The following is a 27991-nucleotide window of genomic DNA, read 5'->3' as shown; positions in this document are numbered from 1 at the left end:
GTTTAATGTAGCGTCAGGCCCGCAGGCGCAGTTTCTGTTGACTCTCAACATACTTCTGTTGTGTGTTTTTTCAACTTGATGGACCAGACACTGTCAGATCGTGTGATTTTCTAGCCTTGCTGCAAAGGGAGTTGGATTTTCTTGTAAGCTAATTGGGGATTTCCTTGTGAGCGTTTGATTCATTATACATGTGAAGATCATTTATTTTAAATTGTGCAGTATGACACAGTAGCATGCAGGAGCAGATGCTAATGGAGTCATTTCAGAAGAGACAAAGCTGCTTGTTGCACAGGAAAACAAACACAAACAAATGCTTCAGATACCTAAAACGCACTTTTCAGCCTAGATTTAATTTACCATTGAGCTGTGCATGAGTTCCTCTCTGTTCATCAAAATTACACGTGTACAAGTTATTCCATGAAAAAAAATCCTTTCATGCCTTACAGTGGCTTAGATTTAACTCTGCACCTTTGCATTCATGTAATGTGTGCAGATCTAAGCAGTTCCCTCATTTATCTCCACCCACCCCTCCACCGCTCGCCTGCAGCTTCCACTCTGCTCATCAAACACAAACTTCATCAGCAGCTTATCTATATGACAAAGTTTTTTGAGTAACGTGTGCAGCAACTTTCTTCCTCAACACCCCCAAGCCATATAAAATGTCCTGTCAGCATTTGATGTGAATCATCATGTAACTTGGCAGGCCAGCGTTGACTGACGTTATCTAGCATGCTGCAGATTTGTTTGGACGCAGTAAAACAAGAAAAATAATCTTTCTGATTGACCAGCATGTTGGCTCGTTCTCGCTGTGTCCCCAGGATAAATGGATGGAACAGCGTCAGGATTTAATAGAAGTTTTGGGGAAAAATGCTACCTCAGGCTGCAGTTTGGCTCTCAGGTCTTCAGATCCTTTGGTAATACATGAAGGCTCAACATTTCTCCTTTCCAACTTTGCAACTGAGCACAGAATGCCATCATTTTGAAAATAGTGAAACTTAGCTTGCAAAATGCCGATATGCAGCTACACCTGGCTTCTCGTCTGATATCCCTCATTTCACTGTAGCCCCACCCTGCAAGTTCACGGGATTGGTTCCTTCAGTATGTGATGTATGAAACCCTGGCTGTGTCAATCCGTGTTTCTGACACTGTCATTGGTTCACTGCAGTTCCAAGGTGGAAACGCTCAAGCATCGCGTTGACTGCTTATTGTAGCATATGGACGTGTTAGCAAGGTTAAACACTTGATTTTCATCGGAGGGCGTCTTTAACACTGTTCGTACCCACCTTCTCTCCAGCCTACCAGATCACATACCACCTGAACTCCACCAACAGCAACACAGCCACCGTGGACGTGCTGAACCCAAGCGCTCGCCAGTACACGGTGACCAGCCTCAAGCCGGAGTCGGTCTACGTGTTCCGCATCACTGCGCAGACGAGGAAGGGCTGGGGGGAGGCCGCCGAGGCGCTGGTGGTCACCACAGAGAAAAGAGGTAACCATGACAGGGTCTACCATTCCTGAGTGTGTGGTGTATTTTAATACGAACATATTAGAGTGCCGGATGTGCAGCATACAACAATCATTTGAGCACACACGCAAAATAAATCATTATCTCTAATGGTGTTAGAGGTGGTGGTACCATCATTTGTAGTTCACAAGCAGACAGGAAACACAGAACATTGGTGTGCATAAGCCTGAGAGCAGACACAGGTGTGTGATCTCAGTAATGACACGACTTGTACGGAGCTGTGCTAAACCTTCTTTGCGCTGAGTTCATTTCCAGTGAACAGTCCAGTTAGCAGATGTGTTTTCTAAAGGAGTGTTTGTGCCCTGTGGGTGTTTATCGGAAGCGCTCTGATGGAGTTGTGAGAACCGATCAGTCCATCTGCTTCCCTCAGGGCATGTTGAGGATTGTTTACTCTGCAACTTTGATTTCTCAGCTACTTTTCATTCATCAGAATTGCACATCTTTTCCTTGTCTGTGCACCGTAGCCCATGCAGATGTAAGCAGGCAAAGACCTCTAACCTTTTTTCTCATTTCTCCACCCTTCCTTGTGTTCCTCCTCCCAACATCCATTTCCCATTCATCCCCTCAACCCTTTGATCCCACTCCATCCTTTACGCCCAATTATAATGCCCCTCATCCAAACCCTCTGTTACCCGATGTCCCCTTCCCTCGTGCACACCTCCTGTCTGTGTGTCCATCCTTCAGCTCGTCCCCAGCCCACCAGCCGTCCCATGGTTCCCCAGAAAGATGTTCAGGCACGCCAGGTTTTGCTGGCGTGGGAGCCGGGCAGCGACGGCCTGTCCCCCGTGCGTTACTACACGGTGCAGCTCAGAGAGCTCCCTGAGAGCAACTGGACTGTCCACTCTGCCTCCGTCAACCATGAGGCCACCTCCTACATAGTGTCTAGGTAGAATGTGCTTTCCAGTTTTTACATATTGTTTCTTGCATTTCTTCCTCTTTGTTGCAGCAACTGGTGTTCACTGTGTTCTCCTTAGATGTAGAGGATGATACTAAATGAAACAATGCTTTATCCTCTCACAGTCCCACTGCTACATTCACTCAAATATTCCCTCGGCTGTAGTATAGTTGGCAAATAAGTAGTATCCTTATATGGCTGTTTCCTGCATTACAACCCGGTTTAGAACATAAACAATGGTTTAAACTTGTCCAAAACCTTAAGGGTATTAGCAAAGAAACTCAGCAAATGCTGCAGTGAGCATTAGGGTCTCAGTTTGATTGAAATTTGTGCCTTGTATTTAGCTTGAAAAACTCCCGCAGTGAGATTACATTTCTCTTTTGAAGTCTGTGGCTTAAAAGGTTTAAGATCCAGCGTTGTAGTTACTCATTGAGGTTGATGTGCTTTCCTGTGCTTCCAACCCTTAGGCTGAAACCCTTCACATCATACCAGTTCAGAGTGAAAGCCACCAATGACATCGGGGACAGTGAGTACAGCGAGGAAAGCGAAGCGATCACGACCCTACAGGATGGTAAGAGTGACATCATGAGAAAAACCTCCTGATTCACAGTGTAAATATTTGATGAGTAAAGTAGCCGGATCTTAAAGGAACATCGACATTTTAGGAAATACACTTCCTTGCTTTCCTACTGAGTTAGATTTGAACATTAATATCACTCATATATGACTGTTTGATGAATGGACTACAGCCAGCAGCCGGTTGGCTTAGCTTAGCATAAAGGGGGAAACTGCTAACTTAAAATCACCTATCAGCTCCTCTAAACTCATGTATGTTTGTTTAGTCTGTCCAAGTGTAAAAACAGCATTCATGCATAATGTCTGTGTGAATCAGCCTATTGTTGTGATGCAGGCGCCACTGGCAAAGGCAGCAGGTGATGTCATGTGCGCACCATCTGCAGTTACTGTGAGACGAGAGGGCAGCATTAAAACCTCGGCAAAGTTTGCCAACTGAGAGAAATGTTCTGTCGGCTAATCTTTCCAACTGTTATTTTTGACTCATCTCTCAGTGGCTCTTGTGTTTCAGCTATTGTGTGTTTATGCTCCATGAATGCCACTGCACATGGCTGGGTTTAGTATCTTGAATTGCGCACATTTTCAGCTCAATTTAGCCCATTTTTCTCACTTTCATTGCCGCAGCACCCGACGAAGCGCCCACAATTCTCTCCGTCACGCCACACACAACAACGTCAGTGCTGATCCGCTGGCAGGTGAGTGGAGACGGTGAAACTGTTTGTTTTATGTTTCATTGTTTGCAAAATCCATGAAAGTCTGAGAAAGTGGCCTCTGATGAGAGACCATGACATTGCACAGTAGTAGGTCTATACTTACACACTTTGACACACAACCTTTACTCTGTGTGACTAACAGAAAACACCCTCACTCACACTCACACCTGAATTAACAGGTCATAAAGAGGAAAACAGGAGGCTCCAAGCCACAATTTTATTTTTATGGAGACCACTTGTAGAGTTTATAAGGATAGAGAGGTGCTTGTTTTCTCTCCCTGCTTCTGCCCTCTGGCTCTGCTCTCTCATGTTCAACCGTGGGGGATTTCTCCACGTGACTCACCTATGGATGAGCTCAGTCTGAGAGGGTTTTTTCTTTCTCTGTGTCTCATTTACTGTAAGCGTCCTCAGTGACGGTAAGTTCGAGACAAAACACGGGGTGATGAAGTGGAATATCACAGTGAAGAAACATACAAGTAAAATGCCTGTTAAGGTGAAATTAGCAATTTATATGTCCTCATTAAAACTGGAAATCTGGGTCACATGCAGGATTCTCAGCTATTTATGGGCCTCAATTCTGCAGAGATCAGCGACATCAGACCTTAACTCTCCATCGTTTGCTTTGTAGCCCCCCTCTGAGGAGAAGATCAATGGAATCTTACTGGGCTTTCGGATCCGATATCGTGAGCTGCTGTATGACCGCCTCCGCAGTTACTCTGTTCGCACCATCAATGGCGCATCCACCTGGGCTGAGCTGACTGGTGAGAAATCACTGCGGCGAGCATGACAAACTGGAGTATTCTACCACTTACACTGCTGGTTCCTTACACAAATACATTTTGCAGAATAGCATTTTCATTTAGAGCAACTGTCAAAATGCGAATTTAAAGACACGCACCAAGGACGTAAATTTGCACGTCAGAATTCATTCAGAATAACGAATGGGCAAAAAAGGCTATTTTCTCTGCTGCCTTTACTTCAGGAACATTTTCATACAATTATGTGACTCCGTCACGGTTGATTATTCCTGCACAGCCTTTATGTGTCAGCAGCACTATTATTTGCATCAGAAGAAAACTTTCACACGGGCCTATTCCGTTCCCAAGATCTCCCAGCTGGTCTTGACACTTAACAGCAAAACATTTCATCTTGTGATCAGTAACTATCAGCTGCAAGCTATTATTAGGTTTACTCAAGAGCTGCTCTGTTTCTGCTGCGCCGTATAACTTAGCCTATAATTTTACTCTTGTTGAGTCATTCTGCTCACTCACAGCTATGATCACTGGGATTGTGTGGGGTTTCTTTTGACAGTAGTGATGCCCTTCTCAACAGCGAAAATATTGTACTTTGGACACTAATACTATTGTCTCTGCACTACCTCCCTTTCATTTCAACTCTTTTGTGTTGCTTTTTCTTCTCTGCCGCAGCCCCCTACAGCATCCAGAATCTGAGTGATTCAACTCTGACCCAGTATGAGTTGGACAGTAAGTTTTGTTATGTCTCTGTCTCACAAAAACGCACACATGCACATTTGCACTCAATGATTCGATCCCCCAACTAATTAGGTTTAAAAAAAAAAAAAAAAAAAGCTGTCTGTTGGATGCTACCATATGTCTCAAGTGCCCTGCTGCCTTGAATAGTGATGCAGGAAAAGCAGACTGTCGAGCAAATTAACACATTTGGCTGCTTATATTCACATCGCATTGGTACAAACACTTGTACTGAAGCCAGTGGAGGCACTCTGTCTACAGAAATTCTTGGACACTGAGTACACGAGCTTGCATAGTTCAGCACAGTCCAACACGTAGCTTATTTGGATGAATAAGCTGTGGCCGCATAGTTGTCCTGTACCCTTGTAATTATACCGAAAATCAGTGCTCAATTCTCAGTAGCGCTGTTGTGTGTGTGGGTGGGTGAGGGATCATTTCCTTATCATTGTCCCATTGAATTTTACTAATTGTTTGAGGCTCCAGGAGGGAGGTGCAGGAATGTGGGTATGAGGTGGTGGGTCAGCTGACCTCCTTTTGGGTGTTCCAAACTGAGAATGTTAAATGAGAGTTAATTATAATTCCTGATGTTATGACCCTGCTTGTTTTACTCCCACTGCAGAGCTCAGTAAACACAAGCGCTATGAGATACGCATGAGTGTATACAACGCCGTGGGCGAGGGGCCAACCAGCGCGCCACAGGAGGTGTTCGTAGGAGAAGCAGGTATGCATGCTTCCTGTCCCTTCAATCAACGCAGTCTCATACGGCAGCCGCTCCTGACGACGTGTTGATGAGATCTCTGTCAGAAGCTTGCTAAGATTAGGTTAGGTGAGAAACTTCTTTTGTGGTACGTTGTCTTTGGCTTTACAACAATCAGTATGGGTTACATTTAAGACGATAACAAAAACAATAACTTAAGAGAGCTCAATTATAGGCAGTCAAGTACAGTTCAATTGGCCTGCTATAAAAAGTACAGTGCCTATTTCTGCAAACATGATAGAGTTCTACAAACACGGTGAGGGGTGAGGTGAGGGAGTGGCCCTGTATCGTTAACTGTGTTTAATCATTTGACAATTTAATTGCGCTTGGGACAGTTGCTTACGTGCAGACGTTGTTTGAGGTTTGTGGCAGTCTGAAGCGCCCTCCTGAGAAAAGCACTTCGAATCCTGGGTGCAGCGAATGAGACAGATCACTTGTTATGCCAAGAGCTTTCTTTTTGGTATTCAGTACATGTCTGCTGCTTAGTTGCATCTGTGGTTTTCAGGTGTAATTTGTCTTTCTTAAATCCCAGGGCTTTTCTGTTTAGGTTGAACAGTTGAAGCTTTTCTGCTTTAAGCTATAACACTGCCTGTCTACATAATGAGTATAGTAGTGATACCAGAAGCTGAAACAGACACTTACAATACATAAAAATGGCCGTGACTTGCGTATGTGTTATGTAACAGTGCCCACAGCCCCACCCCAGAATGTGGCCATTCAGTCCGCAACAGCCACCCAGCTGGATGTGACATGGGACCCTCCCCCTGTGGATGCACAGAATGGAGACATCCAGGGCTACAAGGTCAGATTCACGCTCTCCAGCAACCGCTGCCAAGTGCCACATTAGACCATGGAGCGACACGTTTTATGGGCTTACCTCTCAATAAGGCAGCAATGCTGTCTTCTGTTTGTACCATTATATAAACATTTAAATGTTTTTGTGGTTCACAACCGACTACATCCATTTGATGTTAATCACCATTAAAGGCATATTTTTACACTTTTAGCCAGCACGGTTTTCCAGAGGGGCTTTCAATGAAAGGTTTAGTCTGCTGTTCAAGAAAACATTTACAGGGAATAAAATGAAAGTGCTTTCCCTGAAGGGAGCTTGAAATGAGACTGTGTTTCATAGAAGCAGACGTAGCTGCATTCCCTGAACAGCATCTGTAGACAAATATTAATATATCTTTATGCCTCTCTTATTCCGTGTAGGTTTACTTTTGGGAGTTCCAGCGTAAGAATGAGACCGAGAGGCTGCGGACTCTGTTCATGCCTGAAGGAGGGGTGAAGCTAAAGAACCTGACTGGTTACACCACCTATATGATCAGTGTAGCCCCCTTCAATGCGGCTGGGGACGGGCCCCGCAGCCCACCGACGAGGGGACGCACTCAGCAAGCAGGTATATCAGAGCACTAGATACCTATAAAAATGCAAATTTCTTATTCGCCATGAATGAGCACGACAGTCGGAAATACTGCAATCAAGCAATGTTGTAAAGCAAATATTTCTGTGTGTAACGAACACGAGAGAGAGGTGCTGAGAAAAAGAAGACAAGCTGAAGACAAATGAGGTAACAACGTGACTAAAGCAGATAAATTAGAACACGCACAGTCATGTTCATTCATTTGTCATATTTATGTGGCTGCTGGTGGTGCTGATGTTAGTTTGGAGAACCCTGAGAGTTTTCTCAAAGTGGATGAGTCAACCATGAGGAAAGAATTTGTTGTGAGGATGATGCTAATCGTTGCTGTCAGCATGCCAAACGATGTTAGCGGAACCACACACTGAGCATAAGTTCCTAATCAGCAAACCCACTCGAAACTCATTTGCTGAATCTCCTGTTTTGTCTGAAAAGTAGATGCTATGAAAATTCTTTGAGAAAGCGTTCTGTCTGCAGGCACGCTATGTCTACACAACATCCCCAAACAAACCGCCCCCACAAAACTGCCCCCATGCCCCTTACCCATCTTTCTTTCTTTCTAAAACTCCTGTTTAAAAAAAAAAAGCCATTTTACCATTTTGGTGCATTTTAATACTGCATCTTGGCCCAGTAAAAAGGAAGAGAAAGACGATGTTCACAGTTTCTTGGTTTCCCTCATGGGTTGCTGTCCTGAGAGGAGCACGAGGATGTCAAACTGGAGGAGGGAGGAGTACGGTGGAGATGTTCAGACAAAGGGCCTTTCTGCATTTGCAATAAAAAAAGCTGTTACAGCAGCAACACTCATAGCCTCAAGTTGGTGTAGATGTTAATCTTTCCGCAGCTATTATGTTGTTTGCCTGTAGGGGTTGAACTTAAGTTGTCTTGTTGAGGTGAAGTAAAAGCCAGTTCAGTGAGGCTTCACGTCGGCTAAAGATAAGTTAGCATTTACAGAAGACGAAGCCGACTAACAACGAAGTTTGTTTCAGTTTTTATCCTAACATGTTCTGCACAGCTGTAAAATAGAGTATTGATATAAGGTATTTGCAAATACTGTGTGGGCTAAACATAAACGTGTGATGCTGATACTTTGTCTGGCGGTTAGTTGAATTTATGATGCTCTGTAATTCACACAACCTTTGCGCACATTTGTCGATGGACAGCCTTCAGAATCCCTCATGTATGCCTGGTTTATTGGCATGCATCTTTTGACCTTTGACCCCTTTCGCTCCAGCTCCCAGTGCTCCCAGTTTCATCCACTTCAGTGAGCTGACCACCACCTCGGTCAACGTGTCCTGGGGCGAGCCCACCTTCCCTAATGGCATCATTGAGGGCTATCGTCTGATCTATGAACCCTGCACACCAGTCGATGGTAAGCTGGGTAACACTTTCCTCTGCTCGAAGTGGCTGCTGGCTTCTATAAAAGCTTTATGCACACTACAAGATGTATTGGGATTATGGATTAAAACGTGTAGAGTTTGACTTGTGTTTAGATCAATTTCACTTTGTCAGAATCTTGTGGTGTGCATTTTTCTTGGGCTACGAGCTAATCATCACCTCAGCCTGAACAGCTTGTACATCATCAACCTTTTACACATCTTCTACTGCCATCGCAAATGATAAGTGACTACAGTGCCGAAATGCAAAGCATATTTCCCACAACTAATTCCATTACTCTGTGTGTGTGCGTGTGTGTGCGCCTGTGTCGAGTGTGCTCCCACACTGCCTGGCCTGTGTAAGACCTGCTCTAAATGTGGTTTGTTTGTCTAGAGTCCTCAGTGGCCTGTGCCGACTGTCTTCACTCCCCCTCCCCCCCAGGCGTCAGTAAGACAGTGACAGTGGATGTGAAGGGGAGCGGCCCCCTCTGGCTGAAGCTCAAAGACCTGGCCGACGGCATCACCTACAACTTCCGCATCCGGGCCAAGACCTTCATCTACGGGCCCGAGGTGGAGGCCAACATCACCACCGGCCCAGGAGAAGGTAGTGGCCGTAATGTGTGTTCATGAAAATTCTCCTCTTGTTAAGTCTTCATTTAAATGCCCCACTTCAACGCCTCATTCTGCCTCAGGAGCCCCAGGACCCCCTGGAGAGCCCTTTATCACGCGCTATGGCTCGGCCCTGACCATCCACTGGACCAGCGGGGACCCTGGCCGCGCTCCCATCACGCGCTACGTGATCGAGGCCAGACCTTCAGGTGTGTGCCTCGGCTGCATAAAGACAAATCCAGACGATCACCGCCCCAGTCATGAAGTTGTAAACTTTGCTTTACGTTCGTCCCCTTCATAGTTTGATTAAGGAAAGTGGTGTAAAGTGTCAGCATCTGCTGCCGTAGTGTCCGTGTCACTGGTATTTTAATGGGTTATTGATCGTGGCGCTGCAGTCCAGACAATTGGCGTCCGGTTTCAGTTTTGATTGACAGGTCCTGGCAGGGTGAAGAGGATGACAGATGGGAGGTGACTCACAGGGAGGGATGTGTTTCACCTTGTTTGAGCGAAAATTGAGTGAGCTGCTGAGAGCTAGATTTTAAGGAGGATTAGCAGCACTGTTGGTGATATATATCATAGGCTGATGCCCAGGGGCGATGAAGATGGTTAAAGCAACCTCACACACCCTCCCTCCACTCATCTTCCCTTTTCCATATGCCAAGAGCCATAACTCTCTGCAGTATCATATAACCTGATGAGCTATTTTTGTCCTCACATCAAATTACATCAGCTTTTCCAACTTTTGCCAAAGTTGAGAAACATGACAGATGAACCCTGCTGCTTGTTTATGTTTGTGCACCCCATTAAAAGAGTCAAACTTACATTGATGTTTACAAGCAGCGCAATGTGTAATAAATGGTCTCTGGCAGGATTTCCAAAGCAAACATCAAGCCATCTAACATTGCTTCATTTGAAATATGGCTGCGCTGCTATTTATGATGTAGATTTGGTTGCTGTAAATTTTACGGGAGCAGTGAAATTGATGGATTGTGTAATATTTGTAAGAATTATGAATTACCGCGGGAGCTGCCAGCCAGACCGAAGCCTTACATCAAACAAACAAACAACCCGTTAACAAAGACGTATTGGCATTGTTCAGATGTTTTACAAGAATCCCGTCTGACCTCAGAATTACACTTTAAACTCCATTACAGATGAGGGATTGTGGGATATCCTAATCAAGGACATTCCCAAGGAGGTGACATCACATACATTCAACATGGATATCCTGAAGCAAGGGGTCAGTTATGACTTCAGGGTCATTGGAGTGAACGACTACGGCTACGGCTCCCCAAGTCTACCTTCTCCTTCCATATCCGGTGAGCTTTCATGTGTTTGTTGGTAGATATTTGAATAACATTAATTTTCGGACTAAATGAAGTTGTTAAATAACCATAAATTCCAATTTTCTGTGCCGCGCCCAGCCCAAAAAGTGGCGCCTTTCTACGAGGAGTGGTGGTTCCTGGTTGTGGTGGCTTTGGTGGGTCTTATCTTCATCCTGCTGCTGGTTTTCATCCTCATTATCAGAGGACAGAGCAAGAAGTACGCCAAGAAGTCGGAATCAGGTGAGTGCACACAATTGCACAATTAAATGGACCATTTAAGTAGTATAGAAGCCGTGTGCCTTGTTTCTAACCCCGAGGCGTGGAGGGCCAAGAATCTGATGAGTAGACTTTTTCTTCTAAAAGGAGTAAGACTTTGCAGTTTTCTAATACTGAGCTGTGAACTTGGGGTAACTTTCTGAGAGAGCGCTATATTCTAATTTTGAATGAATCAGATAATTGACGGAGTAGCAGGGGAATCAAAAGGCACAGAGGCAGGGGAGCAGGAGTAGGGGGCAGACTTGTCCATTCAGTGCAGCCCTGACATCAGCGGGTATTTCCCTCAGCTCAGCACTTCTGCCATGGCTGTTCAGCTGCCAGGCGGGAGGGGGAGGGGGTCCCTGCGGGTCACTGCCCATCTTTCTGACTGACCGAGGAAAAACAAGAGGTTCCTTCTCACTCCAGCACAAAGACGCTCTCAAAGCCTCCGTACCCCCCCTCTAGGAATCTGGCCCAGGCCACTGGACCTACCCAGTGGTTTTTCTTTTTCTGTGTGTTTGCGTAACCACCAATTGACCTCAAGTGGCCCTGGAGCAACCACGGAGGTCCTGGCCTGGCTGCGGTCCACCATAAGTCTTAGGTTGACTTAAAGTGTTTTTAACCTGTAACATGGCAAAGCTAGGAGCCTCACGTCATTAATCTACTAATGCAGAGCAGCATGGCCAGTTTGTCACCCTGCGTTTACAGTGTTAGCTGTTTGATTAATCACGAGGGACACTTGGAGTCAATGCAAAAGAGTTGTGTTATTGCCTATTCACGTGTGATCCACAGACAGTGTTTACACAGAGGGGCCCCCTCATTCATCATACTCTGAGGCATTTTGTACATAAGTCTCTGAGTTTGCATATACATGTGTCACTTATGCTTTATTTGTGATGTTACGTTCCATCCACAGTGGCCTTACATAACATTTCTCCGTCGTGGGTTTGATATACTGTATAATCTGTAAAACGTTCCACTGTGGTACATATCTCTGGTTTACCTGAAATCTGAAGCCTCAGACTCATATTAAGTGATATTTCATATAATACGTTTTCATATTATTGACCTCATTGTGAAAGTTCCTTCCTTTTGTCAGTGTGTGTTTTCATGAAGACATTCAGTATAAGAAACAAAGCTGCAGACGTAAGACCTGAGACTTGAAGTTGAGTCAGACTTAAAGCTGTTAAGCCGGCAGCGGAGGTAGTGACAGAGCCGTACTTGAAACTTGAAAGCTGTTAATGTCCCTGAATAATAATTGATATAATGACAGCCCGCACCTGGCTGCTCACCATGTTTACCCGATTTAAAGCTATGTAATTAATACGATACCCAACTTTACCCTACATGTCATGAACACTTGGGTTTGTCCTCAAGGCCTTGAGACATGTCCTAAAAGAAACAACACCAGCTCTACAGCTCATATGTTATGTCTCTTCCTCCAATGGTTTGTCCGTCTGTGTTTATATTTAGCAACATTACCATGTAATATCATTTGTCTGTTTATCGTCCTTTTATTCCTAATTTTATTCACTCACTCACTCACTCACTGATCAAGCAGTTGTTCAGCTCTATCCGTCCTCCCAGACACTAACCTGGCTGTCCGTCTGGCCTGTGGTCACACAGTGTCTCTGTATGTGTGTCCAGGAAACAACTCCAACTGTAACGCTCTGACCCACGGAGACATGGTCAGCCTGGACGAAGGCCGCTTCCCCGCTCTGGAGCTCAACAACCGGCGGCTGTCTGTGAAAAACTCTTTCTGCCGGAAGAACGGCGTCTACACCAGGTCAGCCATCCGCTCCGACAGCTTATAACCCAGAAAATTTAAAGTGCAGATGAGTTTTAAGATGGAAGCTTCATTTACAATCAGAATTAAATAACCATATGGTCAAATAATTGGGTTATTCATGGAAACTTAACCTCATGCCTGAAAGCATTTCAGCTCCCTGGAAAAAACCGCTCACCTCCTGACAACTTGGACTCAAATCCACCCGTCCTGCTTTTTAAAAGCAGCACATGAACTGACTCACTACGGATTCTCTTTTAATGAGCTTCTGTATTCCAGTGAATCCCAGCTGTAAGACATGGGGCATGCTGAGACCCTGGCCTTGTTTAAAGCCAATCACTCTGACTGACACCTGCACTAAGAACACTGCAGGGAGTTATAAGCCCAATTTTTGGATCTGGCTGTATGCTTTGCATTCGATCATTTGTGCCTGTTTAGGGAAGAGGAGGATTTAGACTCAGCCGCAGTTGTGTTGTTGTGAATATTTGAAAGGTTTGTGGCAGTTTGTCAGCGGTGACTGTGTTTCATATGGATATTATATGCGCATGAGTCTGCATATCCATATGGTGAAAAGTACATTGTTTGTGTATGAGAACGTGTGAGAAGTTTGTTTGGGTGTGTGCATTCGTATGTGTGCATGTGAGTGTGGCCTTGAGGACAGATCAAAGCAGGTCCAGGTCTTTGAGGAGCTTCCAGGCAGCTCCGTATTTTGTCTCCAGCTTGAAGGGGGAGGCTGGGAGTGGAAGAATGCACAGATGTACTTTCAGAATCAGCAGTCTTTGAACTCAGCCCATAGCAGAGGAGCCCAAATCCCAACACCTGAGCCTCCGATTATAGATTAATGCCACATCTTGATCTCCGGGCTCAGAATACCAAAGACAGGATGAACTCCTCTGCCTGATACCAGGATCAGAAATCAAACACGTTCTTAATCCTACTGTATTCACTCTAATTCAGAGCTGTGTCAGGCAGCAAATGCCACTTGCTGTTGATTTTAGTCGGAGACTTTCAATTCAGTTTAACAAAACAGTCGATATGCATGACAGAGGATTCAATCATCATCACAGGGAAGTCAATGCAGTCCACTTTTGGTGACTGACTACTTAATCTATCGCTACTTAAATTGTCCATATACCTTTTTAGCTCTGTAAAGGGGGTACAATGAAAGAATAGTACAATTGTACCATAGTATCATGCAAGTTAGTAGCATATTGGCACTTTATTAGTCATTATAAAGAATATTAATGCCTTATTCTGCAAGACCACATTCTACAACACTAAGTCATTAACTGAGTTTTCCCTCAATGGCCTCCTGATTACAGCTTATTGATAGTAACCAAGGAAGCTAATTAGTAACTGCTAATATAGAGCCAATATGCTACATAAAATGCAAATAATTACAGACACAGTTCACCCCAAGCTCAACAGTGTGTTTTTTCCTCTTACCTGTACTGCTGTTTATCCATCTGGATTGTTTTGGTGTGAGTCGTCAAGTTCTAGACGTATTGCCTGTAGAGATGTCTGCCTTCTCTCAATTATAATGGAACGAGGTGGCACTCTGCTTTGTGTTGGTCAAAGCTCAAAAAAATACATTTGAGAAAACTCAGCAGCACCGTCTCTTTCCAGAAATCATGACCCGGTTACCTTGTGAGCCAGTACATGTAGGAAGTATTTTCTCTCTGCTGAGCTACACCCACCAGCTGTATCACTGCATCTGCTCCCCCATCTCTACTCTGGCATTGCTAGCTTTCAGAGATTCGTTAATGAGCGAGCCTCCTGAGTCTCCAGAACTTGTAAAATGTATTTTTGATTTTGGGGTGAACTGTCCCTTTAATGGTGAACCTTAATATGAAGTGTGACCACACTACACGGGAATTATCTGCTCCACAGCCGATTCTGGTAAAAAGAAAGTAAACAGTTAAGCTGTTATGTGGTCGTATGGTTTATGTAAGACATTAATCCACTCTGACAGCACATAAACTGTTGCTCGGACTCACACACAGGAGTCCCAATGTGTTTCGGGGGTTGCTGCTGTTGTGACAAAGAGGGAGGGATTAACAGCATCGTTCCTGCGTGGCTTTGTATCAGCCTCTTTCTGCAGTTTGAAAACTGCTTTGACGCACTGGTTTGGGGTTTGAGGAGGTCTTGCTGAAGTAATTCAGCGTAGATTAACATGATTTTAAACACTCTTGAGTGACAAAGCTTTTCAACACTTCAGACTTGTTAATGAGTCCCTACAGGCGATTGTAGCGAGAGGAGGGCCTGATAATGAGCAAAGACTGGGGGGCAGATTTGATTTCACCCCCCGGTTCTCATTTCTTACCCGACATACTGCTGACTGAATTTTGCTGCGAGACGATTAAGTGGACCCTTCTCTATCCAAGTGAGAACTGATAAATAATTTACGCCTCACTCAACAGCGTATGAGAGTCAAGGGGAAGAGGTGAAAGTGGGCTGAGCTTCCTCAGTGTTTTTAAACAGGCAGTTTATCATAATGTCCCAGTGGGCTCTCAATAGCATTTCTCCACGTTGGCTCCAGCTCTTTGTCTTGCTGTGTTGCAAGAGGGCTCACCGCAAGGACTGCTGAGGAATGCAAGCTGGTAAAGGTTACAGTGGAGGGTCCTTTTGGGAATAAGTGCAGATAGGAATTCGGAGCTGGGATTAAGACTTTGTTGTCATGTTTTCTGGGTTAGACTGCGTCTTCTGGATCTCTGGGGGGGACGTGTTCTTGGTCATTACTAAAAAGAGTGTTGTTAGAAACAAGATTATGGAAAGATGTTAGAAAGTGCCACCCACAGCTGGGTCAACGACGCCTCGTAATTGCTGTTAATTACTTTTATCTTGCTGCAAAGACGAGCCGGCACCCATTACGCATTAACTTCATTAATATTTCCTGCATTCAGAACCCTCTCATCATGTTTTAACAGCTGCATAATTGTGCAAATTCTAATCGCAAAGAGAAAATAATCAAAACAGTAAGAAATGTAAAGAAAGCGTGTCTTTGATTTAGTAAAGCTCATTAAGCATTTACATGAAAACATCAGGACAGACAGGAGACATACGCCCTGTGTATAAAAATACATTAATACACCCATCTGCGTGTAAAACATTCATTTCATCCGTCGACTCCAGCTCACGTAGTACAGCTAACGATCTTGTTTGGGAACTGTCAGTGTTGCAGAGGAATTCCTAATAATCCCAATAATTATACCAGTCATTTTCATTTTTTTTTAATCAGCTCATACTTTGTAAAATACTGCGTCTGAATCTTCCATCGGTGTGAAGCAGCTGTTCCACCGGTGCAAGTACAGATGCCCGTGACACATTTAAGCACCATTTCCGATTCAGTTTCCCGTTCTTGCTTTGCCACGATTGACTCTTTTTACAGCCGTCAGGTCAAACATTGAGTTGATATTGTATGATTGTAAATTCAATATGTTTGGGTTTTGAACTCTTAGTATGACTAAACAAGCAATCTAACGTCACCTCGGGCTCTCAGAATTATTCTAATTGACATTTTTCTGCATTGTCTGCCATTTTAGAGTAAGTGATAATGAAAATAATTATTCAGTGCAGCTCATGTGTTTGACAGCGTGTTGTTTATTGTAATAGCCTCGTTATATGTTGCCGCAAGTTTTTCGTAATGCATTAAAACCGAGCTATCACTGCAGCTATCACAGCCAAATCTCATCTGTTTAACACAAGAGTTTTATTCTTAGTGGTGAGAACAGCAGCTCTCATCGCAGCCGTCCATTCTGTGTCAGAGTGCTCATATTGCAAGTTAGTCAGCAAAGTCTGCCGCTCTGTTGAACGTCCTCAGAACATACACAGAGATATCAGACAAACTGGAAAAGCTGTAGTACACTGTGTATACGTACCTCTCCATTGTACACATTTCACTCCTCCACTCAAGCTAAGTGAATTAATTTGGTTTAATGTAACTCATGGAGCGTAATTGAATTACAGCTTATGTGATTTCCCTGTGGAGTTCTCCTTTTTGGCCACGCCACCCTCGAAACGCCGCCCCTGGTGAAAACTGCTGGAATGCACCCACAGCATTTTTGAAATGCTTTCAAAATATATTTATTTGGAAAAATGCAAATGTGGTTTTCGACGTGCAAAGTGGCCGCGTGTGCGCTGCAGCAGATCCACTGGCAGCGACTGGCGGCCGACACTACGGCCCGGAAAGTCAACAGGAGTCAGTATGTCCCAGTAGTCTCAGCCAAACCAGCACTAATCAGCAGAAACAGATGGGTGTTTGTTTAGCAGGACAGTGGAAAGTACGGAGGAGCGAAGGCACCAAGAGCTTTTCTTTTTTTTCCCTCTCATATTTACTTAAAGAACCCTGACTAGAGCAGACCATTTTAGGAAATGTTTTTCCAGTATTTCATCTTTCTCTGTCCCCGTTTTTCCTCGTTCCTTCCTTCTGTCAGCTCAACACCTCAACCCTGTTCTCCCTCCACGCTCCCCTGAAGGGTCCTCCCTTTGCTCAGCCCCGTCACTTACGCTCTTTAAACTCACATCTGACTGACACATTTGATCGTCGCAGCATGCCGCTGACAGTTTAATCTGCGCCATCATTCATGTAGCCTCTGATAACATTTGCCAGAGCAAAGCCGGAGGCTGCCATTTATGTGATGACCCCTTGGGCGCCGCAAGAGTTGAGTTTATAATTTAATCACAAGAGACCAGTGGTTTGACATTCCACAGCCCACAGTGAGGACTGAATCAGGGGGAACTATTCAGTCCAGGAGAGACTGGCTGTAGGCAGCCATCTCATGAGTGTCCCATGACTCTCATCAAGCTGCACTCCCACACACACAGACAGTGATACATGTGAACTTGAAAGGAAGCGCTTACTGTCTCGTCTCAGACATTAGTGAGAATGAAAGAAGCCTGGAATCAAAGCAGTGCTGTCTTTGCTTTTTTAGCAGAAGCTGCTTTAGAAAGATTTCAGCAGAGAAGTTGATTTTTGAAGGATCCTTTTTAAAACTTTGTTCGTAGCACAGCATGTCACAAAGTAAAAGCTGAGATCTGGCAATATCAATACAACACAGTGGGCAAGAAATGGAGTGCTGTTTAGACCAGAATGAGCCTTGTGTTAAAACAATGCAAAGCGCTGCGTCTGTGGGGGCGTGTGAGACGATGAAATGCGGTCCAGGAAGTCCAGTTTGAGTTAGTTATTACAAAGTAATGTACCAGTATTTGATTGGATGGATGACTTGGCGCTGCAGAAAAAGCTGAGCCTTGTTTTCGTGCAGAGCCAGAGTGAGCCTGAACATGGCCGTAAAGCATCAGACAGGTTGTAAACAACAAGAGTTATTTTAAAGTTAAAAAAAAGTGCACAGGTTAGCACAAATGTCACGGTTGTCATTCAACATATTTAGTTTATAAAGCCAATAGCTGATGGAATGAAAGATAAAACCTCCCTAATGAGACTCAGTGATAAGATGAGCTGTGCTTGCTGTGTGGCTCTGGCCTATTTGGGGGTAAACGTCGGGGTCAGCGCACCAGAAATACCTGTAATAGTCCCTAACTGCCCAGGAAACGTGTGTGCACACAGTTACAATGAGAACAGCAGGTCAAAGCTGAACAGGGGGGTCAGTCGGGGTTTGTTTCACATCTGTCTGATCATCCGACTTTGTGAATTCAGCCAGCGTCTTCTCAGATCTCACTGTGATGAGCAAAAACTACAAAAATCATCTTCTTAAATTTAAACTGATTTTAAATCATTATCGTGAAACACCAAAACAGTGTAAGGGTCAGTGAAATTCTTTGGTTAACAACAACAAGCAACTGAATTATTCAGCTTTTCTCTGTTTTCATCTTTCGCCCAGATCTCCTCCTCGGCCCAGTCCAGGCAGTCTTCACTACTCAGACGAGGATGTCAGCACAAAGTACAACGACCTGATCCCTGCAGAGAGCAGCAGCCTGACTGAAAAACCCTCCGAAATCTCAGACTCGCAGGTGCAGTAGCAACTCCTGTTTCTCATCTGTCTTTTCTGGTCTGTGTATGTGAACATTCACCGTCTGCCTGCATAACGTGTGTCTCCACTACGTGTTCGTACAACCCTGATTCCAGCAAAGTTAGGAAGCTGTGTAAAACAGAAATAAAACTACGTGATGGTTTGCTAATCCTGCAAAGACGATATATTCAACGTTTGACCTCATCAGCTTCACTGATTTTTGTAAATATCTGCTTATTCTAAACTTGATGCAGCAACACATTTCAAACAAGTTGGGTCAGGGGCAACTAAAGACTGGGAAAGATGTGGAATGCTCCAAAAACACCTGTTTAGATCGTTCCACAGGTAAACAGGTTCATTGGTAACAGGTGAGAGTATCATGATTGGGTATGAAAGGGGCATCCTGGAGAGGCTCAGTCGTTCACTACATTGGCTGAACTGTTGTTGGTTCATTTGTAAATGATAATATTTTGTTTTATTTACGTCTTACACAGCGTTTCTGGAATCAGACTCGTACCTGTCTGCGTGCACATTGTCACGTCCTTGACTTCCTCATGAATTCAGCTGTCAGTTTTGTCTCAGTCCATACGGTCCACACGGCGTCCTCTCTGTCGTTCACCTGAGTGCGCTCGGCCTGCAGAGGTTATATGATTTAGCTACAGTAATGCACAAAGAGAGATGGGAGATAAACGACTGTGCTCGCCGGTGGTAAAGCAGTTTCTAGACCAGGCAGTGACCTGTGGAGAAAGTCACTCAGCAAACATCCACCTGTGATCCAGGCCACTGCACTCAGCCACAGCGCTTGTTATGTAAGACAGCAAGGGCAGATGCTCTCTCTTAGGCCTGCTTACGTATTGGAAGTTGCTGCTCCAGCCAGGCAGCCTGTCAAACATTCCCGATGAATTTTCAGCTAATAAAGTCAGCGTCAGTAAAATAACCTGTGAGGAAAACTCAAACGCTGTTTCGGCCTTTCACCCCGGCTCTTCTTCTGTGGTAGAGCCGACCCCCATTAGCGTTCTGAGGAGTCTGAAATCATTGTTTTGAATCTCTGTTGAATTTCTAAGCAGACACTGTCAGGACTGATAGATGACTAACAGCTACTGCTGGATTGTCTCACTTGAGGCGTTTTGCTGTGCGCTGAGCCAAACTGCTTTTGCCCGGCGAGAGAGTCGAATCGATAAATTGTGACTTTCTGTCAGTCTCCCTCTGTCTTTTGCTTGCCGCCCACCCTCATGTCTCTGATTTCCTGACTTTAGTCCTTTTTTCATTCTCCCTTTATTCTCCCTTGTTGTTTTATCTGAATGGTGTTTTCCCCTGTGTCTCGTGTATATATATAATATATCTGTTGTTTCTGTTTCTGTTTGCGTCCCCTCCCTCCCTGGCTCTCCATGGTTTGGGTGATCTATCTTGCGGTGTGCAGTCTGGTTTTGATCCTAGTCAGATGAAAGCGGCGGGGGGGAAGTCTTCCTAAACTCCCTTTGCTTTCAGGCTTCCTTCGGTGCTTTCTTTCATCTAGGAATTCTTTACTCAAGGCATTTCCCAAATTATCCTGGAACATCTCTCAGCAAGATACATCCCCGGTGTGAATTCTGCAGCCAGAAATCTCTCCCCGCCTGGCCTTATCGGGATCTGAGTCCTATTTGCAGATCAAATGAAAATCTCCCCACAATGAATTGCTACGGACAGGACCTTTCGAGGCGCGATAACATCCCCTCAAATGAATCATTTCGTCATTTCATCACCTGTCTGACATATCTACCGTTGGCACTTGTGTATTGTCAAACACGGCCCTTAACGCACTAACTGCCCCCCCTCAGTCTGGGATGACGACGCCTGCCTGCTGCCACGCTGCACGTTGGAGGGGCTGATGTTGGCTTTGATGGGCTAAAACACACAGAGCCCCACCTGTTACCCCAGGGCTGCTCCGCCGCGCCCCTGACAGGCCACCATATCAGCACCCAATGGCGGTTCGGAGAAATCCAGGAATGCTCTTTGAAGTTTCATTGAGCGGATAACTCTGAGCTATCAGTATGACATTGTGCTGTCTGTCCTCTTTAATCCCCCGGGGCCTCCACCAGCAGGTATAAGTTGACTATTGTACTCGTCCTCAAGAGAGGATTTGGAGGAAGCTAACACTGACTTGGCAAGGCAACAAGGCCACCATTACTGCTCCGCTCCCCTGCAGGTGGAGCCCTATTGACTTTTTTCCTTTGGAGTATAGGCTTTCTCATTTCCCAAGGTTGTCTCTGCGGCACTGCCTTTGTGTGTCATTTAAGGCCGAAACCAGTGGAAGACAGACGATCTCACCTCTGAGTCAGAGATGGATGGTGGATTGTGCTCTCTGCAGAGCAGCAGTCCGTGGGAGAGAGATGAAAATGTCTGCTTTCTCTTACATGCTTTCTCTCCTTTTTTCCCCCGTCCTGCCTCTGTCTATCTCTGTCTTTCTCCACCCACCCATCCCCTGTCTGTCTTGTTAGCGTAGCTTTTTTGGCTGGGGCTCAACTGAGAATACTCTCTGTAATGTTTGGATCGTCTCTAGCGGCAACACACTTTGTTTTGACTGGCCCTACCTAAAGTATGATGTCATATCCCAGAATAAAAACAAATTATGACCGCAATTAAATTATATTTATGTATTTTTAATAATTAGATGGTGTCTGATGGCATGTGACAAAGGATAGTGGAGAGAGACAGAATTGGTGAGCGAAAGGAGGAATTGTGAGACGTAAACTAGCCTCATAGTCCCTGAAACTACAGACTGGTGTCAAAGTAAAGAAAAAATGAGAAATAATAGTAGTCCACCAGTCTGGGACACTAATGCCCAAGAAAATCTCAAATCCCTTGATTATAGTTTTTTTGATGAAATAACGTACATTATAGTCGTGAGAGCGGATCGGAGCTGCCAAGGAGACCTATAGCCCTCCTTGATGATGACCGAATACGGCTTGACTTTGATGCAGTAGATGCTTCACTGTGTGGCCAAAAACATGTCTTACAGTTCCTGTTTTTCCTCCACTCTGATCTTTTTTTTTTTTTTCCCTGCACAGAAACCGCTGCACACAAAAATGTATCTACTGCAAATGTCTCTTTTTAATCCCCCTTCAGCCCCACATATACTGTTATTGTCTCTGTCTCTGGGGACCCCTGCTGTGTTCACTTCATCAATGAGAGTGGTGTAGACAGCCCCCCTTTCCTCCCCCTCCTCTTTGCAGTAATCCATAACTAGAGGACAAAGGACTGACCCACTCTGTGGTATTGGGGTATGCATCAGCTTGCGGGGGGATGGGGGTCATGCTTGCCTGTAGGTTGTTGTTTCAGTCTCATGTCATTATAGACACCATAAGAGAGTAAAACTCAGTTATGCACAAAGCATTTTTGACACTTGGTTGAATATAAGATGCTTTGTTGACCAACTTTAGGCATAAATATGTATAAAAACAAGAACTGGTTGAAAGCGTGTGACATCATATCCATATTCAGCTGAACTCTGTCCAGGCTGAGGTCAGAGGTCAAAGTTCTTGCCCTATTTACCAACAATGAACCATTTATCTCCAGCAAATAGTAATCTTGGCCTATATGTGATGTACATCGATTGTCGTGTATCCAGTGTTGGACAAGCTACTTGGAAAGTGAGCTAAGCTACATTAAATGAAGCTTCCCTCCCCCCAGAGAAGTGTAGTAAGCTCGGCTGCAGCAACACGGCAAAAGTAGTTTGATACATCAAAGCTTTTCTTTCTTTCTCTTTACTCTGCACCAACTTCATTCCCAGTCAAATTCTATCTTAGTGATCAATAAAACTGTCTGTCAAACAGAAAGGCAGGCAAAAAAAAAAAAAGTTAAGTTCATTGCTAATAAAGCAGAAAGCTGTGCTCTGCTCTCACGGCTCCAAAACCAATAAAGCAACAAAAACAAACAAATGTGCTCCACATAATATCAAAAAGCAGGTACTTGTTGGATTTTCTAGGTACTTTGAGTATGTGTGTGCGTGTGTCTATATGCGTGCATGTGCGTGCACCTACGCTTGGACAAACTATTAACTAAAAATTTAATAACTCAGTCCACTGCAGCCAAAGAATGAAAACCCAGACTCCCCCAGGATCAGTTCCTCTCCCTCTGCCTTATTTCCATCGAGTAAACTCAGGCTTGCGTGTCTGTGTACCCCTGCAGCAGAGACGATGTCGGCGTCAGGCCGAGGATTGCTACGTAATGTCACGTACTGATCCTTAACAGTGTTTATTTCAGACTGCAGAAGAAAGCTCTGCTGCGCTCCGGCTTCAGAAATACTTGGGAAAACGTAGCTTGTGTGGACGCTATCGCACTCCTTGATCAATAACAGAGCTAAGCTAAGGTGATTGAGAAAACAGCCACACCACCACCTCAGAAATGTAGCTAAGCTAGTAGCACCAATACTGCCCAGCACTGCATATTTCTCCCTTTTTAGCCCTCTCCAATATTAGTCTCCTTCCTACATTGTTAGCGAGTGTACACAGGAACACAGGGCAACTTTATTATGCTGATGATAAAATACTGTCAAGAGGTTTCACCACTTAATTGGATAGATTTCTTAATCTCTTTCCCTGCCTAATTTAACATCATAATGATGAAAAGATGTTTAATAATTGTAACTGGCAGGCTGGTATGTGTCTGTCTTATACATATTCTTGCATAAATAAGGTGCTGGTGGTTCCCTTGAGGCTGAGGTGCAGTGCAGCATTTCATGCCTTAAGTCTGTTTCTTTCACACCATTCAGCTCTGGTAATTAGCTTGTAATGAGTTGAAGCAAGGAGCTGTTTCACAGGCCGTGCTGCCCCGGAGGCACATTGTCAAGCATCTCCACTGTAGGTTCCTCATTTGGATCCTTGAGTTATTTCTGTTAAACACTGGTGATGAACCAGGAGCGAAGGGAGGACAGATTGCACTGCTGTGTACTTGCATGTAGAACATCTCAAGAGTCAGAACATCTGTTGCGCACACTTCCCGACCAAGCCGAGGCGGGCAGGAGGAGGATGCGATTCACTGTGTCAACACTTGGTCTGCACTGGCTCTTTCCCTGTACCACACACGCACACACACACACACACACACACACACACACACACACACACAACTGGAGTAGTGTTTCATCTCTCAATGCAGTGTTAATTCTTTTAGAGTGAGGTAATACCACTTGAAGTGGATCAGTATGTCTTGTTGGTCCACTGTGAATGGATCTTGTTATTGTGTTATTGTGTTGCTAAACACACTGGCATGACTGGAATGCTTTTCAACACTGGTTGGCCTCAAGTGTTTGCAACTGGGTAACAGTATTACAAATGGACAACAAACACCCGCAGCCACTGAGCAGCCCACACCCCTCCTCTGGTTATTGAGAGGAACAAGAATATAAAAGCAAGTAAAAAAGAGAGAGTAACTAGTGATCCTCTTCTGAATGTTGAGCCAGTGTCTGCCTTTGATTATTTTAGCAAATAAGGGAGCGTGTGGGGGGAAGGTCTGGGGGGGATCACTTTCCTTTGTTTAGAACCAAAGAGGATCAAAAAAGTGGGATTTTTTTCCTCTTATGATTCAACACAAGTGTCGTCTGTTTGTTTATAAACCCTGCTGACAACTACAAAAGAAAAGCCTTTATATAGGGGGTTTGGCATAGGAGGCATGATCCAAGTAGAGGCAGAGGGAAATCCAAGCCCGCCGCCATATGCATCACATATGCTGTGCAATGTCCAGCATGAGAGCCGTGCTGTGGAGTGCGTGCCAGCAGCCATGTTTCTGTGTGAGGAGATGGAATATGATGATAATAATGAGGGGTGGGAGAGACACAATAATCAGCACCATCTCTGCGGTGCACTGCTCTGAAAAGAAAAGGCCTTTTGTCGCTTTACTTTGCATTGAACGCCCTTTGGGAAGTTCTCCAGTGACCATTCTGGCAAAGTCGACTGAGCATTAGTTCACTGCAACCAGGTGATTAATCACAGGCTCGCTGGCCAATTGGCATCGTGCTTTCATGGCAATTAGTTGGCCATGATCAATCGCCGCTGGGTGTTCAATGATCACATTGGTTCCTGTTTGAGTCGTGGAACGCTCCTTGACATGAATACGATAGCGTTTCCTGCGCTGCCTGCCGCGGGAGGAGCGTCAGTGACGAGAACGCGCTGAAGGTTATTGTCATTTCTCCACAGACGGCAGCTTGAATTGAATTCGGACTGACTTAAAGAACGAAGAAGAAGAACTCTTCTTCCTTCCCAGTGAACTCTTGAAATCACACTTTTTGTCTATGTTTGAGAATGCACTGCACGACCTGTGTTTTTGTTTTGTTTTTTTTTTTACTTTTCACACCATTCACACAGAATGGCACAAAGGATCTATACATGTATGACATATCTATGATATTCTCATCATCATGACTGGTCCATTTTAATCATTCTGTTATGGTGATGCACTGTAAAACCCATTGTTTTGTTCACCCATAGGAGGCGCTGGTGTTTTCATATGGAACAGGTGGCCTACATACACTTCCACTGCATTTGGTGAGGTTCCTGTGGCTGCCTGCTTTGAATGTTTGTAGCCTGATAGGTGACTGGTTCCAGTTCTTAGTCCCCATCCAGTCTCTTCCTTCAGACTCCCATTATAGGTTTTATGTGGTATTCTGTGCTACACAACACCAAACCCCGCCTTGCTGGCGTTGGGTGGATACAAAGATCCTGAACATATAGTTTGACCCTGTGACTGATTAGTTTAAGTCCTCCAGATAAATTGACCTTTGCCATCTTGTGTTGATGGTCCGTTTACAATGCACGCTTCAGTAACAAGTCATCCCTCCGTAATCATGCTTTGACCATTTTTGGTGTCCGTGTGTTCTTGTGCTGTGTTGTCAATGTAAGTGTGTGTGTGTGTGTGTGTGTGTGTGTGTGTGTGTGTGTGTGTGTGTTGTTTAGACGGGGACGATTGTGAATTGATGACTTTGCTCAGAATAACGTCATGTTCATTTACATTTATAGCCTCAGCATCTCTAACTGCTCCACATGGAAAAACTGCAGAGTCATCCCGTACTAACTCCACAAATCAATGCCTCTTTTTTTTTTGTTGTCTTCCCCTCGCAGGGCAGCGACAGCGAGTACGAGGTGGACCCCAACCGACAGAAGACGCACTCCTTCGTCAACCACTACATAAGCGACCCCACGTACTACAACTCCTGGCGGCGCCAGCAGAAAGGCATATCCCGTGCACAGGCCTACAGCTACACTGAGTCCGAGTCGGGCGACCCGGATCACTGCGCCCCGCCCCCGCTGCCTCCTCTACCTCCGCTGCCCCCCCAGCTCAGTTCACCCAGCCCCCAGCCTCAGCAAGCCCAGGGCCAGCCCCAGGGCCAAGGCAGCCTGTTCAGGCCCAAAGGTAGCCGGACTCCCACCCCCTCCCAGCAGAGCTCCAATCCCCCGAGCCAGCACAGCACCCTCTACAGGCCCCCCAGCAGCCTGGCCCCTGGCTCGAGGGCCCCAATCGCTGGCTTCTCCTCCTTTGTGTGAAAAATGCTGAAAGGACCTAAAGCTTTCTGGAGATATCAACCCCGCTTGTGTTGAAGGAGAACATAGCAACGCGCAGTCAGCTCAATCAAGTCATTCACACTTTTCCTTCCTTTCATTTTTTTTTTTTTTTTTTTTTTTACGTGTCGTCTTTAGTCAGCCTGGATACATGCGGAACAAGACTATGAGACTTTTAGGAGCACTTTTTTTATTGTTTAATGTTTGGAAGTGTGCCAGTGTAGACTTTGAGTTCTCTCACCAGTTGATAAAATAGTCTCTGCAACATCTCTTCGCTTTTATTTTGCTTATTTGAACTATTTGCATGACTTTCTTTCCACCTTTTTTTGTTTTGTCTTTTGTTTTTTTTTTTGAACACACTCAAATGCTAATTTCTTTGATTCTGTACAGGTCACAAGAATCTTTGAAAACACACACATATAAATATATATATAAATATATATATATATATATATATAGTAGATGTACCTAGAACACAAAATCAAGTCAACGCAGAGTCTGCGTTGATGGAGACTGAAATAACGATATGATGGAGCCATATTGTGGACGTGAAAGGACGCGTTTGGACTGGATGAACTGGATGTAAAAACAAAAAAAAAAAGGAAGAAATTAAAGACAGACGTGGATGTGGGATTCATGCCAAATCGAACAAATTTGAACGTGTCGGCCGGGAGAGTAGGGAGGCGAAACAATCACGCATTTCCATGGAAGCAGCTCTCCGGCCTACAGCACACAAATGCATAGAAAAGTCAGGCGACATTCGGCCATGGCGGGTCAGACGTCGGTGACTGTCCCTGACGGATCCTGCAGATATATGAAATGAGTGTATATCTGTTCAAGTGTTTAAGTCCTTTTGTGAGTGTGTTACAGTGGATCAAAGATGCCTTGATAGAGAATCGCTTATTTATGATATCTGGCACCAGTCGTTACTGAACTGCTCACGGTGCCCTTGACTGGCATCGTGATGGCTGGCCTCGCGCTACGTGAGCCTTCTTTTAATCCTGACGGACGTGGGCTGTGGATACGTTTTGCATATGCAGCCCATGTTTTTTTTTCACCCTCCGCTGGCTCGCTTATACACACATCAGTCTCATTCTATGTCTACTGAAATGCTTTCGCATCTGAGAGTGTCAGGCTGCAGTAGTGTGGGACACTCACATGTGGGCACAGCTGCTGGTTCTGCTAAAATGGTTAACAGTGTGATTTTGCTAAGAAACAAAGAGGGTTTTTTTTCCTGTTTCCGCCCCTGCTGGTGTAACTCTTCTCTGTCACTGAACACTATCATGGGGCAGCGCTGGGCCTGCGCCAAGAGATGATGTCATTGAATTGCCTCACCTCTTTCCCTTTTGTGTAATCAACCACTCTGTACTATTCAGGTGTGACTGTACTGTCCCAAATGCTAATGCGCGTGTGCATGTGTATGTGTGCGTGTGATTACACTTCTTGTGTGTAAGCTTTACAGATCATTCACTGTGTGTCTGGTTATAAAGAGATTGTCCTGCAGCAACTGTAAACCTGCCTGGAGTAACGCCGCAGAGGGCTGGCGCCGTCCAGCCGCCTGCCAGGCGCACTCATAACGCTATAGTGAAGACTCAGTGGTGTGTTCCTAGTTTCCATAGTTCAAAAAAAAAAGGAAAAAAATGTCATCTGCTTTTACAATTTTTTTTTCTCTGTGGGGTGATTTCAGTGTACGCAACAAAAGCTTATCATGCAGAATCTGAATGAATATATGATCACAGTACATTTCTGAAATAAATTATTTTTGAATGTTA

At 44.8% G+C, this 27991-nt stretch overlaps 1 protein-coding gene across 1 annotated transcript in view; it reads left to right on the top strand.

Annotated features, from left to right (window-relative positions):
• Positions 1-27991, top strand: part of sdk2b (sidekick cell adhesion molecule 2b) — a 248762-nt gene extending 220771 nt beyond the window's left edge. The window contains exons 28-45 of the mRNA XM_076759286.1: positions 1295-1489; positions 2210-2411; positions 2888-2991; positions 3618-3688; positions 4335-4467; positions 5134-5190; positions 5816-5917; positions 6640-6755; positions 7166-7352; positions 8605-8742; positions 9141-9350; positions 9439-9564; positions 10510-10674; positions 10780-10920; positions 12583-12721; positions 18559-18688; positions 25152-25208; positions 25782-27991. Of these exons, the coding sequence (XP_076615401.1) occupies positions 1295-1489; positions 2210-2411; positions 2888-2991; positions 3618-3688; positions 4335-4467; positions 5134-5190; positions 5816-5917; positions 6640-6755; positions 7166-7352; positions 8605-8742; positions 9141-9350; positions 9439-9564; positions 10510-10674; positions 10780-10920; positions 12583-12721; positions 18559-18688; positions 25152-25208; positions 25782-26204 (2696 nt within the window). The 3' untranslated portion in view covers positions 26205-27991. The remainder of the gene's footprint in view (positions 1-1294; positions 1490-2209; positions 2412-2887; positions 2992-3617; positions 3689-4334; positions 4468-5133; positions 5191-5815; positions 5918-6639; positions 6756-7165; positions 7353-8604; positions 8743-9140; positions 9351-9438; positions 9565-10509; positions 10675-10779; positions 10921-12582; positions 12722-18558; positions 18689-25151; positions 25209-25781) is intronic.

This window comes from Chaetodon auriga, chromosome 20 (assembly GCF_051107435.1).
Source record: "Chaetodon auriga isolate fChaAug3 chromosome 20, fChaAug3.hap1, whole genome shotgun sequence".
Classification (NCBI taxonomy): domain Eukaryota; kingdom Metazoa; phylum Chordata; class Actinopteri; order Chaetodontiformes; family Chaetodontidae; genus Chaetodon; species Chaetodon auriga.
Note: the sequence above shows the minus strand (reverse complement) of the source record. Positions and strands in the feature narration are given on the sequence as shown.